Raw genomic sequence first — 13,332 nt, 5'->3', positions numbered from 1 at the left:
GTCTTACTATAATATGATATATTATGCCTTCCTATACTATGACATTTTATGTCTTACTATAATATGATATATTATGCCTTCCTATACTATGACATTTTTATCACTTTTTATGCCTTACTATCCATTGAAATCGTAATGCTTTACTGAATTAGGACATTTTATACCTTACTGGACTATGAAGTTTTATACCTTACTAGACTATGACATTTTTATATCTTACTATACTATGACATTCTTATACCTCACTATACTATGAAGTTTTATGCCTTACTATGATATGACATTTTATACCTTACTATACTATGACATTTTATATCTCACTATACTATGACATTTTATACCTTATGATACTATGACATTTTCATATCTTACTATACTATGATATTTTATTTCTTACTGTACTAAGACATTTTTAGTCCTTATGACATCTTATATTTTACAATACTATGACATTTTTATGCCTTACTATACAATGACATTTGTATGCCTTACTATAATATGATATATTATGCCTTACTAATACTATGACATTTTATACGTTTCCATACTATGACATTTTTATACCTAATTATACTATGACATTTCATGCCTTACTATACTATAGCATTTTTATGCCTTACTGACATTTAATACCTTACTGTACTATGAAGTTTTATGCCTTACTATAATATCACATTTTATACCTTACTATACTATGACATTTTATACCTCACTGTACTATGAAGTTTTATGCCTTACTATAATATGACATATTATGCCTTACTGTAATATGACATTTTATATCTCACTATACTATGACATTTTATGCCTTACTATAATATGACATTTTATACCTTACTATAATTTTTTATGTCTTATTATCCTATGAAAACTTTATGCCTTACTGCAGTTTATACCTTACTGTACTATGAAGTTTTATGCCTTACTATAATATGACATTTTATACCTTACTATAATATGGCATTTTTATACCTCACTGTACTATGAAGTTTTATGCCTTACTATACTATGATATTTTTATACCTCATTATACTATGAAAACTTTATGCCTTACTGCAGTTTATACCTTACTGTACTATGAAGTTTTATGCGTTACTATGATATGACATATTATACCTTACTATACTATGACATTTTATACCTTACTATACTATGACATTTTTATGCTTTACTTACTATGACATTTTTATACCTCACTGTACTATGAAGTTTTATACCTTACTATACTATGACATTTTTATACCTCACTGTACTATGAAGTTTTATGCCTTACTATACTATGACATTTTTATACCTCACTATACTATGAAAACTTTATGCCTTACTGTCATTTTATACTTTATTGTACTATGAAGTTTTATACCTTACTATAATATGACATTTTGTACCTTACTATACTATGACATTTTTATACCTCACTGTACTATGAAGTTTTATGCCTTACTATACTATGACATTTTTATACCTCACTATACTATGAAAACTTTATGCCTTACTGCAGTTTATACCTTACTGTACTATGAAGTTTTATGCGTAACTATGATATGACATATTATACCTTACTATACTATGACATTTTATACCTTACTATACTATGACATTTTTATACCTCACTGTACTATGAAGTTTTTATACCTTACTATACTATGACATTTTTATGCCTTACTATACTATGACATTTTATACCTTACTATACTATGAAGTTTTATACCTTACTATACTTTGAAGTTTTATGTCTTACTATAATATGATATATTATGCCTTTCTTTAATATGACATTTTATATCTCACTATACCATGACATTTTTTGCCTTACTATACTATGACATTTTTATACCTCACTGTACTATGAAGTTTTTATACCTTACTATACTATGACATTTCATGCCTCACTATCCTATGACATTTTTATGCCATACCATATTGAAACAATTTTACGCCTTACTATATTATTACGTATGACTGAGACATTGAATGATAAAACTGATCTTCTAAATGTATATAATTTAAAATATGTTTAAAGCTAATGTTTCTGATAACGTGTTAGAGCTACCAAGCTTAATAAAATAAAAGATCTAATTCCAAGGGCGACAGCAACTAGGTCACTAATCAATGATTAACATTTATTAGTCACTCATCTTAGCTATTGCCTCATCTCTCATTCATTTCGTCTTTGAGACAGTGATGTGGACCTCTTTAATCTTTTATCTAGTCAGATGATTAGGAGTCATCGCTTTTTTACTGACGTGCCTCTGGTCATCGCTTTGGCTTGTGGTTGGCTGCAGTGACTAGCGGGGCTGTCGCCGCAGCCAATCCCGTCTTTTGTTGCCCGCCAGCACTCCCTTTGCCTTACCCTTCAAATGACGTCACGTCCCGCAAACGTTATACGCATTGGGTTTCTGTACGAGAGAGGGTCGCTCATTGCGGTAAAAATAGTAATAGACACTGGAAACAGAAGGAGTTTCTTTCCAAACAGACACTGCTGTTTAGCACAGACGGGAACACTCTTTATTCTAAGGTAGGTGGTCCTCACATGTCCGTAACTCTTGCTATGTGTTGGTCGTCATTAACTTGGTGGACTGGAAAACTGAACAGAGATAGAGTGGGTCGTGGCCTGCAGGTGCCACTTGTGTTCGGCTTATGTTAGTATCTTAATATTTCTTTAACGTTGTACTTATAATCTAACCTAATGTCGGAATCTCGACATGAAATTACACGAGTACTACTGCCAATATTATTACTAATAAAAACTAACGTGGTAATGTTAGATAATAACAAACTAGCTTAATTAGGGAACTCAAATGGCTAAATGCCACTTGAGCACCAAACGTTTTACTCACTGTGCTGTTATTTACATATGTTTATGTGTTGTATCAGTGTGTCGTGACTTTGTGTTTGCCTGTGTGTGTTTGTGTGACTGTTTGTGTGAGTGATGGTTGTGGTTCTGATTCTTTCTAATTAGGTCCAATGGGGTGTCTTCATATACAGTCAGCCTTTTAGTATTGTGATGTCTCTAGACGTTGAGAAAGTAAACATTGGCTGCCAGGATACAGATCTGCTGTGTAACATGGATGTTTACAGCTTGGGTAAACAGGCTCAGAATAATGAAGCTCTTTTTGTAGGCCAAGACAGAAAAGCTCTTTATGTCGGCCATTTTAGGCCATAACTTTAGGTATAAAACCAAGAATGTTTTGTGTTAATGTGTAATATTTTTTACTGGATATCTTGCTTAAAGTTGACATCACGTGGTTAGATTAACTGGTAAACTTACTGTTTAAATTTCTATCAAAATAAAATAGGAAGTTGTTCATTCATTTACCTTCTCCTAATATAGTTGTACTTGTATTTTATAATCACAACATTGGCATGTATATGAGCTTAACAACAGCTGATATTAGCCGCCATGGGTTGGTTTTACAAAATTTAAACGAATGTGATCAGATACCTAATTTTGCCCCTTCTTCACTTGACTGTGATATATTTTTATTTAGGTTGATAACTTCACCAAGTTAAGTTGGGTTTTTTTTATTGTGAATTGGTAAATGCTTCCATTATAATAACACATTTATTCACTGGCTATGCCTGTTAATCCTTTGTCAATATTTACAGTGCCATTAGGGTCAGAGGGATGTTATGAATTGAGACACACCTCAGGTGCACTGTTCATGAGTGTGTTTGTGTCTGTATGTGATATTATCACCATACTATTGTTGTGGAAACATTTTGTGAGCTCACACACCTATTCTTGCAGTCCATTAGGAAAAAAAACATATGACACACATGCAAATAGAACCTTGATGTTGTAGACTTCCTTACTGGTGTCAGATTACTGATTATTTGCATGGTCCCTTTGAAAGAAGCTTTTCTCAGCCTTTAGCTAGTAATGTAACACCCTGTAGTCACAGATGACTGAGGAGCTGGAAAAATGGCCAGGCAGACATCGAAGAAGCCTTCCTGTTAACATGGAGAAAGAGAAATCTGATAATTGTGTTATTTTATTACTCCTCGCTGCCTTAAGGTGCAACACAAACAATTCACCAGGGATCATTTTGTTCCTCCTGGAGCACGGTAACCATAGTAACAGAGGCCCTACCATCTGTCAGTAGCTTCACGAACACATTCAGGTGGTGAAATGTCCAGCCATCTTTTAAAAAGCACTGTGCATAGAAGCTTATTGCTGACATGGAAGCAGGACTTAGACTTAATCATGTTTTACCACAACATTAGCAGTTGTATTCCTTCCAATTCCCCTTTGGTGTGTTTAAACTTAAACTCTCACAGTATTTAGAATTTTGTATGAAATGTACTCAGCATCTAATATTCAGGTATAACACTACCCAACCTTGTTACTAACGGTCTTACTAAATTAGGTAATCAAAGAGATGGAAAATCAATCATGATACTTTGAACCTAATAAATACAACATTTCTTTTTCCAAAACAGATAACATGTACAGATAATGGCATTGGCAACCACTATTGGTTGAGAAAGGTCTCACAATTCAGTTTGCAGCAACAGCTACTGCATCGCCTTATTATAGACAGAAGATTGGATAAGGATAGATGCAGTGAAGCTGCAGAAAGACATTGGAGTACTATTTAGATGTTTATAGTGTAAAATGTGACAGAGGAATCCTGGGAGGCCTAACAGAGTTGCAGTCCTCCATGTGGCCCGCTTTCCTTTGTTGTGGCTGTTCTGCATGAGCAAATCCAGTGATGAGGGCTAGCATGAGGGTTGTGATGGTCCCACATCTACCTTTTTCAGAAGCCATTAGTGGTTGGCTGTGAAATGCACTTCCTTGTTATGAGGTCTTGAGGGGAACGAATGACCTTTAGACACAGAGCTGATTACATTTATTGTACTTTCAGACTAGCTTAAAAATTAAAACAGTTCCTGTATAGGCAACAGCTAAAGCAGTGCTTTGTTAAATTGTCTTTCTTATGTTAGTTTAACACTTCCCACGGAAATACAACACGAAGGTGCGATCTTGCCCATATGACACGACACATTGTTGTGTTTCTGAGCAAGCAGGAAAACCAAGTGTGAAGATAACACCAGTGCTGGCCTCTATGACCACTGCAGTTTCTTTCTCCCCTTCTCTTTCCCATGATTCCTTTGATAAGCCTCACCCTGCATACTGTGACACAGCCTTCATAAGTCTGTGTGTGAACAGTAGCAAGATAATGGTGCTTATATGTGGTAGGGCTGATGTGAGATGTGATTGGCCATTGACTCATAAGAAGTGCTTGTGTTTGCTGCCGGGCTGTGGAGGTTGTTTGCTGTATGAGTCTGCAAAAGCATGAGACGCCACAAGATGGGTTTATATGCTTTACATTTCTGCTCTGGGAAACAGTTGCATCATTTTGGAGCCCATCTTAAAATGTTGTGCTCTTATATCAGGACTATGGGGAATTCATTGCCTAATGTGTCTCTAGAGGTTGAATTACACGCCGGTGCATTGACATACACTCACACACTCTTTTACATGGTTCACAATACCAGACATTGATCTGATCTCTCACTTTTATTAAACAAAACAGAATTACTATATAATTACAACTATACAAGCTTTGCAGTACAAGAGCATCTATCATAAAGTCCTCTAATAAAGCCTCCACTGCAGTTACAAGAAAGTTTTGTTGGTTGAAAATCCTTTATTTTGTGTAGGTAAACAGTGTAGGTAAACAGTTCCATGTTGTACTAATATCTTAAATGTGATATGTGACATGTGGTACCTGATACTTACCTGCATTTCTTTTATATTCACCCCTTGTTGATTGTCTTCAATGTGTCCACTCTGCAGACCAACTGAAATTAGAATAATTATATACAACAACACTCTTATTTTCTTCTTGTTTTTCAGGTAATTGTTCAACACAAAGATGAATTTTGAGCAGCCCCCTCCATACCCAGGCAGCGGCCCCACTGCTCCAGGCTATCCAGCCCAGGGCCCACCTCCACAAGGCTACCCACCTCAGGGTTATCCTCAACAGGGATACCCTGTGAACATGGAGCAGCCTAATCCAGCATACCCCAACTACCCTGCCGGACCAGGGGGCCCAGGAGGTCCTTATCCAGGCCAAGGACAGCCTCCTTATCATGGATACCCTGGACAACCACAGTTTGGCTGGCAGGGGGGACCCCCTCCTGGGCCTATGTATGGGGAAGCTCCCAAAAACACAGGTGAGTGATAACACAATACAGAGGTTGATACAAATATATGTTAATGGCTTACATTAATTAATCATTACATAAGACAGTGTATCAGGTGCCCCGTTGCAAATATTTTAATTGCCAAGTACTTTGTGAATTATAGAAAAATATATACAGTTCCATTGCTCCACATTGAGTCAAAGAAATATAGACCCTTACCAACTCAGATCAGGTCAATGAGGGTTGATTGTATAAAGTGATTGAGCAGTGAGCCCAGTACTGGCACATGCACGCAGCACACCCATGTGCACTCCAATTGACAGACGCACAGAGAGGGCCGGTAAAGGGACAGACAGGAATGGTAAAAACTTTATAGATTTGTTCATGGCCCATCAGTGCAACTGGACTTCTCCTCATGCTCTCGATGGCCAGTCTGACTATGATAGACAGGTCTGTTGTCGTTGTGTTTGTGAAAGAGAGAGAGAAAGAGAAATGGGGGCAAGTAGGGGCTGGGTGAATCAATGTACTGCACACAGCTCTAGAGAAAATAGAAAATCAATTATGCAGTGGTCAATGGTGAAATTGTGGCGGCCCACAACAAATAATTCAATGCATGGGAAACTGATACAACTAATGATGGCTGAATTCCATGTAGCTGCTTTAATTTCTGGGTCCTGGTATTGTTCATGCTGACTCACTGTCACACTGGGACATTTGAATGTAATGGAGCCGTTATTCATGTTTTTAGTAACACCTGTGTTTTCCCTGTTGTGACAAGTCGAAATGAGAGAGTGCTCACAATTGAGAAGCGGGAACCATCAAATACTTAAAAATTGTTAATGATTGTCTCATCAGTTTATTGACAAATTGTTTCAGCTCCATCTGGGACTGTAAAATGCTAAAGCTGTTATTATGCGCAGTAAGCTATTAAGGATTCATGAGTGTGAAATCAAGCCAGGTTTAAGATAAAAGGTGTGTTAATGCAGTAGCACTTCCCAACTGAGCATCCAGAATAAACTGTAGCACAAGCTGTGAAACAAAAAGCACACTGTAAAATATTCAAAATGAATATGCAAAGAGAACAGAAAACACAGATAACACCTTTATGTATTAAAGCAAGCAAGAAGGTGTTACTGCTCCTGTAACTGACTTAAGATAAGCCTCTCCTGGTTGATCAAAGGAGAGTGTTTTGATATTGAGATTCTTGCTCCGAGTGGTTTGATAGAGCTGCTCATTATTAAATATTGGCCAATCATTAACTTGTCCTTTTTCATATTATTATCAGAGCTCAGTGTGATAAGTGGTTAGCAAGCTTCACTTAATCTATTGACCAGGAGCAGGTCACCTTAGTAACACATTCACCTGTGTCATGAGTCACTGCACCTGGCTGTTAAAAGCAGGGTGATTGTTTCCCTCCACATAAATGATTAATCACAAACACGAGGAAGGAGAGATGTATTCATTCAGGCCTGTTGTTTGACTTTTTTTTTTTTTGTCTGGAACAGGTGGTAAACCTCACGTATGACAAAAACAATCCTTTCACATGAATAATTTAGATTGTCATGTGATGTATTGACTGAGGGTGAAATAAATTCACCGCTGTACATGTGAAGCGAAGGGAAATGCCTCGTTGGGGGCACAGAGGTGTGTGGGTTCTAGAAAGCTCTCATTTCATTTGCTCAATGATACCTCAAAGCGGTGCTAATGTGACTCCGCTGTAATGCTGTCTGATCATAGCTCTTGGCTGCTATGGTATTACCATGGAGATGTGCCTCCCATGATGAACGTAATTAGAGGAAAATCATTGCAGCTATGGTTACACTTGAGCTCACTGCTGAGGATTTGATGGCGTTTCATGCAATTTGAGAAAAGGAATCACTAATTTCTTTCTATTCCTTTGCCATCTTCTGTATCTCTCCTTGCCAACGCCTCCTGGCTCCTCTCTTCTTCCTCTTGCACTCCTCTGTCTTTCTCCCTCTGCAGTGTACGTAGTGGAGGACAGGAGAAGAGACGACACAGGAGACACATGCCTGACAGCCTGCTGGACAGCTCTGTGTTGCTGCTGTCTCTGGGACATGCTGACATAACGCTTTTCACCAACTGTTCACCCCCATTACCTCCTTGCTCCCCATTTCTGTGCCTTGAACGCCATCACCCTCTTCCCTGTCTGCCTTAAACCTTGCACTCCCTTAAAACTACCCCTCCATTTCCTCTACCCGTCCTTTGCTTGTCTATAAATAAAAGATCCCATATGGAAGTCTCTTCCCAGGGCCACCCACTCTACCTTGATGTGAAACCCTCAGCACTGACTGACTGACTGACCGACCGACCCTGTCCGGGGGCTACTCTGTAGCAGCTTGTAACTGAGCTCCTAAACATAACCTGAATCTCAGGCTCTTCACTGTAATCGCACACCTACACACACACACACACACACACACACACACATACACAGAAGGTAGATACACAAAACACACACAATACAGTATACTTGGATCTCAGGCTCATCTAGTGTGATGCTCTTTGGCACTTTATGATGATTACCTCTGTAAGATACTAATCCTGCCTGCCTCTTCAACCATCCCTCCCAAACCGCCCTTCAGCTATGCTACTGACCCTGCCCAATGACTACCCCTTATCCTGGACCCCTCCATCGCCCAAAGGCCACTAAAACCCTGGCTGCTAATGAGTCACAGGGTGCTCTTAAGAAGTTCATGCTTGAAACGTATCCCTTTCATTTGCACACAAGCTGTTTTTGCCGACGTTCGTCTTCAGGTGGAATCATATGACAATAAATGGAATGCATTTTTAAAGATGACAGTGATTTATGTTTGATTACTGTTCACATTCAATGGCCACAAGGTTTTTTTTTCATGGTGATCTTGATATGAAAAATTATTCCAATATTATTTTTATTACATACCTTGGAGATAAAACTGAAAAATATGAAAAAAAAAGTTGTGATTGCTGAACAGAATAAACCAAATGACCTGTTAAATGCCTTTTTTTTTTGCTTTAGAAGAGAATCTTGCATTAAAATAATTTATTCCCATGAAATGGAAAGCTTTGTGAGCAGTGTTTATTGCAGCAGGATACATGTGTCTGAGTGGTGTGTGGGAGGTTAAAGTAGAGTATAGATGTATTATAGAGCAGCATACTGCAGAGGTCTGGGCCTGTTCAGATCCATGCAGCTATTTATAACACAGCTGCTAGTACAGGATGTTGGTTGCAACACGGCAGCCTGCCTGATGCATTAACAATATGTTTCACAAAAGTGAAACTAAGTCAAAGTAAATCACTGGAGAGACAAATTTACACAAAACTGTCAAGGGAATAAATTACAAGATGGCTTCCTAAATAGTGGAAAATACATTTACTTTAAGCACTGTATCATTTTGAAGTACTTGAGTATTTCCATTTTATACTCCTTAGCACTACAATACGATTCAGAAGGAAATGTTGTACCTCTACATTTATTTGACTGGTGCATTTACTTTTCAGATTAAAAGTTTAAATACAAAAAAAAGGACCAGTTCCTAAAAAATGATTCATATCTATAGATTCAACTACTCAACAGTATATGAAGTCAAAATGAACCCCATCTTAACCAACTACAATATTAAAGCACTGACTATATTTTAACACTGACATGGGCCATTCTGCAAAATGAGTACTTTTACACTTGTTACTTTAAGTATGTTTTGTTGCTAAAGTTCTGTACTTTACAGTTACACATCATGGGTAGCGTGGTATTGGTACTTTTATATAGAGCTGTAATAACTGTTTTTAATTGGCCACCTGAGGGCAGCAGAAACAGGCTGTGAACACAACATTGACACATTATCACATTCAAAGTTGAACAGTGAACAGCGTTAGCAAACTGTTGCAAGTCACAAATCATGGAGAAATATTAGTGTTCATTTAGAGTCCTATCCGGGGCCACTTGATGAATGTAGGTACAATATTCACCTGCTTTTTTTCTTTGTTTTTTTTTTTTTTTTGCTGTTTTTCATCTCATTAGGAACACAGTGAAAACGACCTCACATAAATAATATTATCAATGTGCTTTTTCCCGCCATGACATGCCAAAATGTCTGCTGTGAAAAAGGTCTACTCCCTACCTACAAGCGACTGCTTTCACATTATTCATTGTCATTTAATCCATTGAAATGTTAGTTAAAGACCCTTAAATCTCTTTCACCAGTGCTGACAGGGGATGAAGCATCACATCCAATAGAGGAGAGTTAACAGGGGTGGTTTTAATGGCCACTCAAAAGCACATTGGAATCAATCAACAGTCAGTGTCAAAATTATTGCCCCCCCATGTACTGTATGTGTTTATTACTGCGAGTGAGAAAAACATTGGTAGTGAGTTGTTGTTTACTGACATGCAGTGGTGTCATTTATGTATTAATTTTTCAAACAAAAATATCTGAAGGAAAAATGTACTGTATCAGTGAGACTGATGCATGAGCAACAAAGAGAAAGAAAAATTAAGCCTGTTTTAATCAATGGAGCCGTAGCAACAACACTCCAGACACTGCTTTGAAATGCAACTAATGTAAATGTGTGTCAGTCAAGTCTGGTGGAATTTGTTACTGCAACAGGAACATCAATAGTCTTCAAACACAAAAATGAGATGAAAGTGAAGTACACAGTGCTCAGATGAAGTAAACAATTATGTTTTATTGATAAGGTTCTCAGAAGAGTCTCGTTTCAGTGAATGTATAAGAATCATCCTTTGATAATACTGATTTGGTACATTATGACATCCAGCACGAGTCTCTTCACAGTGAGAGGGATCCATTACTGCTACTGCTGTTGGGATCTAGGACAGAAACATCTCTGCTTCCAAACAAAAAAACAGTCAAAAACAACAAACTGGGGACTGATATTGTAGATATGGAATATTAGAGTGCCACAAAACTCTAGAGTATTAAGACCAGCTAAAGATTTTGCACATTACAAGCCACTTCCTCTTAGAAATATAAAACTTGATATTCTGAACAATATTCTACTGTGCTGCATAAAGGTAGGTCTATACACTGTACATCGAAATATATTTCGAAAAAACAGATTTCACAGTTTTAAAGACTTTATTTAAAGTATAAACCGTTTTTTTTTTTTAAAACACTTTATTACATAAATTATTCTTTTTGAGAGTGACTATTATTTGCCCTGGCAGCAAACTGAAATTAATACAAAAACAAAATGAACATTTCATACATATTTTACAAAAGAAAATAAACTCATCCATTAATGTTCATTTCGAATAGAACTGGTGACTCATTCATGATTGTCATATAGTACTAAGAATAAATAAATAAAAAAGAATAAAATAAAATAAATACTAACTTAGCATGTTTTCCGGACTCTGTGAGTGGTGTGTTCGATCGTTCTGTACAGAAGTGCCTTGGTGAAAGTCTCACAATTCTACCGCGACTGAAACGTACAAAACTACGGCATCTACAGTATACGCAACATCCTGAAATTTAGTGTAGTCAGACACATATGTAGCAATATGATTCTTCTCCCCATTTCAAAATAAACAATGCTGTGTGATACCACTGTCCACAAATATAGCCATCACTTTTTTTGACTTTGTTTTTTTAAAAAGTTTATTTTCTAGTCCGTTAACAGCTTGGATTTGTTCGAGGATGCCGTTAGCTCGTGTGTTGCTTGGTTGGATGTGCGCTGCCTCGGCAGCAGAGGACTGGTCCGTGGTGGACAATGGGAGGCCTGAGACAGGGAGACGACTCATAATATTGGACGATCTTTCAACCTTGCCTTGTCTGTCACTGTTTTATGATGTCCTCTGTTGACGTGTAGTTGTAATGGCTGCTCTCTGGAGTGGCTTTGCCTCCACTTTGGTCCCTTTGCCTTCAGTGTCTATTAGAGACAGACAAGCCTTCACTGCAGATACCAGCACAGTACAACTCCACCGTGTGTTCAGTAGCTGTCATGGCCGCTCTCAGTGTGACCCAAAAAATATGGGCGAAAATATCACTATCTTTTTTAAAAAGGGGAATCTTCTTATTCATTAAGCAACAGTTCTTAAAGTTCTTCAGTGCTTTTTCAGTTGTTCAAAGTTTTTTCAAAAAAAGAACCGTTTGACTAAACTTTAAATTTTTTGCCTGTGGCAGTAAAATTAACAATAATATGTTTTCTGTTAAGTCATTCTTTTCAAAAGTCCCTGCAGCGTTCCGTGAGTAACCCCATTTGTTGGTTAATTCTCCATGGGTTTTGAGAGGAGTAGGGTCGAGGAGGCTGGGTAGGAAAAAGGAGCAGGATTTAGAGAAGTGAAAGTGGGAAAGAGGGAAGAGTCTGCCCTTCAAGCAAGTTCAGGTGGGCTGTTACCTCTTGCCCATCTCGTTCTGTCTGAGGAACTGGATGTTGTTGCTGCTGTCAGCCAGTTCTGGATACTGCTCCACAGGCAACACGTAATAACCATCGTAGCCCTGTACTCTACCTGTCGTTAGGAGCTGCTGTCTCTCCCCCTCCGTCCAGAGGCGACTGCCTCCCTTCCCATCTCTGGCCCTCTGCTGTTCCTTGGCCCAGGCCCCGGCCAAGGCTCTCTGCCTGGCCAGCTCCAACAGTCTTACCTTCTCTTCATCCACCACGTCCGCGGCCAGCCCGTACCGAACACTCAGTACTAATGACGGAACTGCAAACTCTACAGTCACTCCTCTTCTTGACCGGCCGCTCACTGTAACATTGATACCACTCTCCAGTGACTTACGCCCATTTGTGAGCCCCAGGGTCAACAGGTCACTGTCTGCAGAGCCAACTTTCACAAAGTAGTGACAGTCCTTCCCGTCCTGGGTGTAATGGGTGCCTTCAAGGTACTGGGCGCCGTTGAGCACCAGAGCCACTTTGCGGCTGTCATCACTGGCCAAAGCTGACACGCCAGCCACCACTCGGCCCTCTTTCAATGCCAGCATTACTCCTCGACCTATTATTGGGGTGCTGGTGCCGAACCAGTGACCTGGCTTGTCCTTTCGCCTGCGACGCTCCTTGTTGAGGAGACGGCCCTCGAGGGCCATGAAAGCCTGGTTGTGACGCTCTGCTGCCTGTTGCACCCCAGTGATCAGCTACATGGAGAAGTTGGACAAAGTATTAACATAAAAATTCATAACAGAGGCTAAATCACTATAAAATAAATCACTGTAATAGGGTTAC

At 38.6% G+C, this 13,332-nt stretch overlaps 2 protein-coding genes across 2 annotated transcripts in view; one reads left to right on the top strand and one right to left on the bottom strand.

The window, feature by feature from the left end:
- The first annotated feature begins 2,386 nt into the window (after positions 1-2,386).
- LOC111226658 (cysteine-rich and transmembrane domain-containing protein 1-like) lies at positions 2,387-9,202 on the top strand. Its single transcript, XM_022751922.1, has 3 exons — positions 2,387-2,518; positions 5,864-6,183; positions 8,137-9,202. The coding sequence occupies exons 2-3, from the start codon at positions 5,883-5,885 to the stop codon at positions 8,238-8,240; spliced, it is 405 nt and encodes a 134-aa protein (XP_022607643.1). The 5' UTR covers positions 2,387-2,518; positions 5,864-5,882; the 3' UTR covers positions 8,241-9,202.
- A 1,677-nt stretch (positions 9,203-10,879) lies between these two features.
- Positions 10,880-13,332, bottom strand: part of tenm2 (teneurin transmembrane protein 2) — a 166,764-nt gene continuing 164,311 nt past the window's right edge. Inside the window, exon 35 of the mRNA XM_022751724.1 lies at positions 10,880-13,244. Within this exon, the coding sequence (XP_022607445.1) occupies positions 12,507-13,244 (738 nt within the window). The 3' untranslated portion in view covers positions 10,880-12,506. The remainder of the gene's footprint in view (positions 13,245-13,332) is intronic.

Source organism: Seriola dumerili, unplaced genomic scaffold, assembly GCF_002260705.1.
Source record: "Seriola dumerili isolate Sdu_G_001 unplaced genomic scaffold, Sdu_1.0 BDQW01000161.1, whole genome shotgun sequence".
Classification (NCBI taxonomy): domain Eukaryota; kingdom Metazoa; phylum Chordata; class Actinopteri; order Carangiformes; family Carangidae; genus Seriola; species Seriola dumerili.
This window is presented reverse-complemented; position numbering and strand designations above follow the sequence as displayed.

Excerpts from the sequence above, each read along its gene's own strand:
- LOC111226658 (XM_022751922.1), top strand. The coding sequence starts at position 5,883 with ATGAATTTTGAGCAGCCCCCTCCATACCCAGGCAGCGGCCCCACTGCT. Across the intron at positions 6,184-8,136 it reads GGAAGCTCCCAAAAACACAG|TGTACGTAGTGGAGGACAGG; the intron begins GTGAGTGATAAC and ends CTCCCTCTGCAG.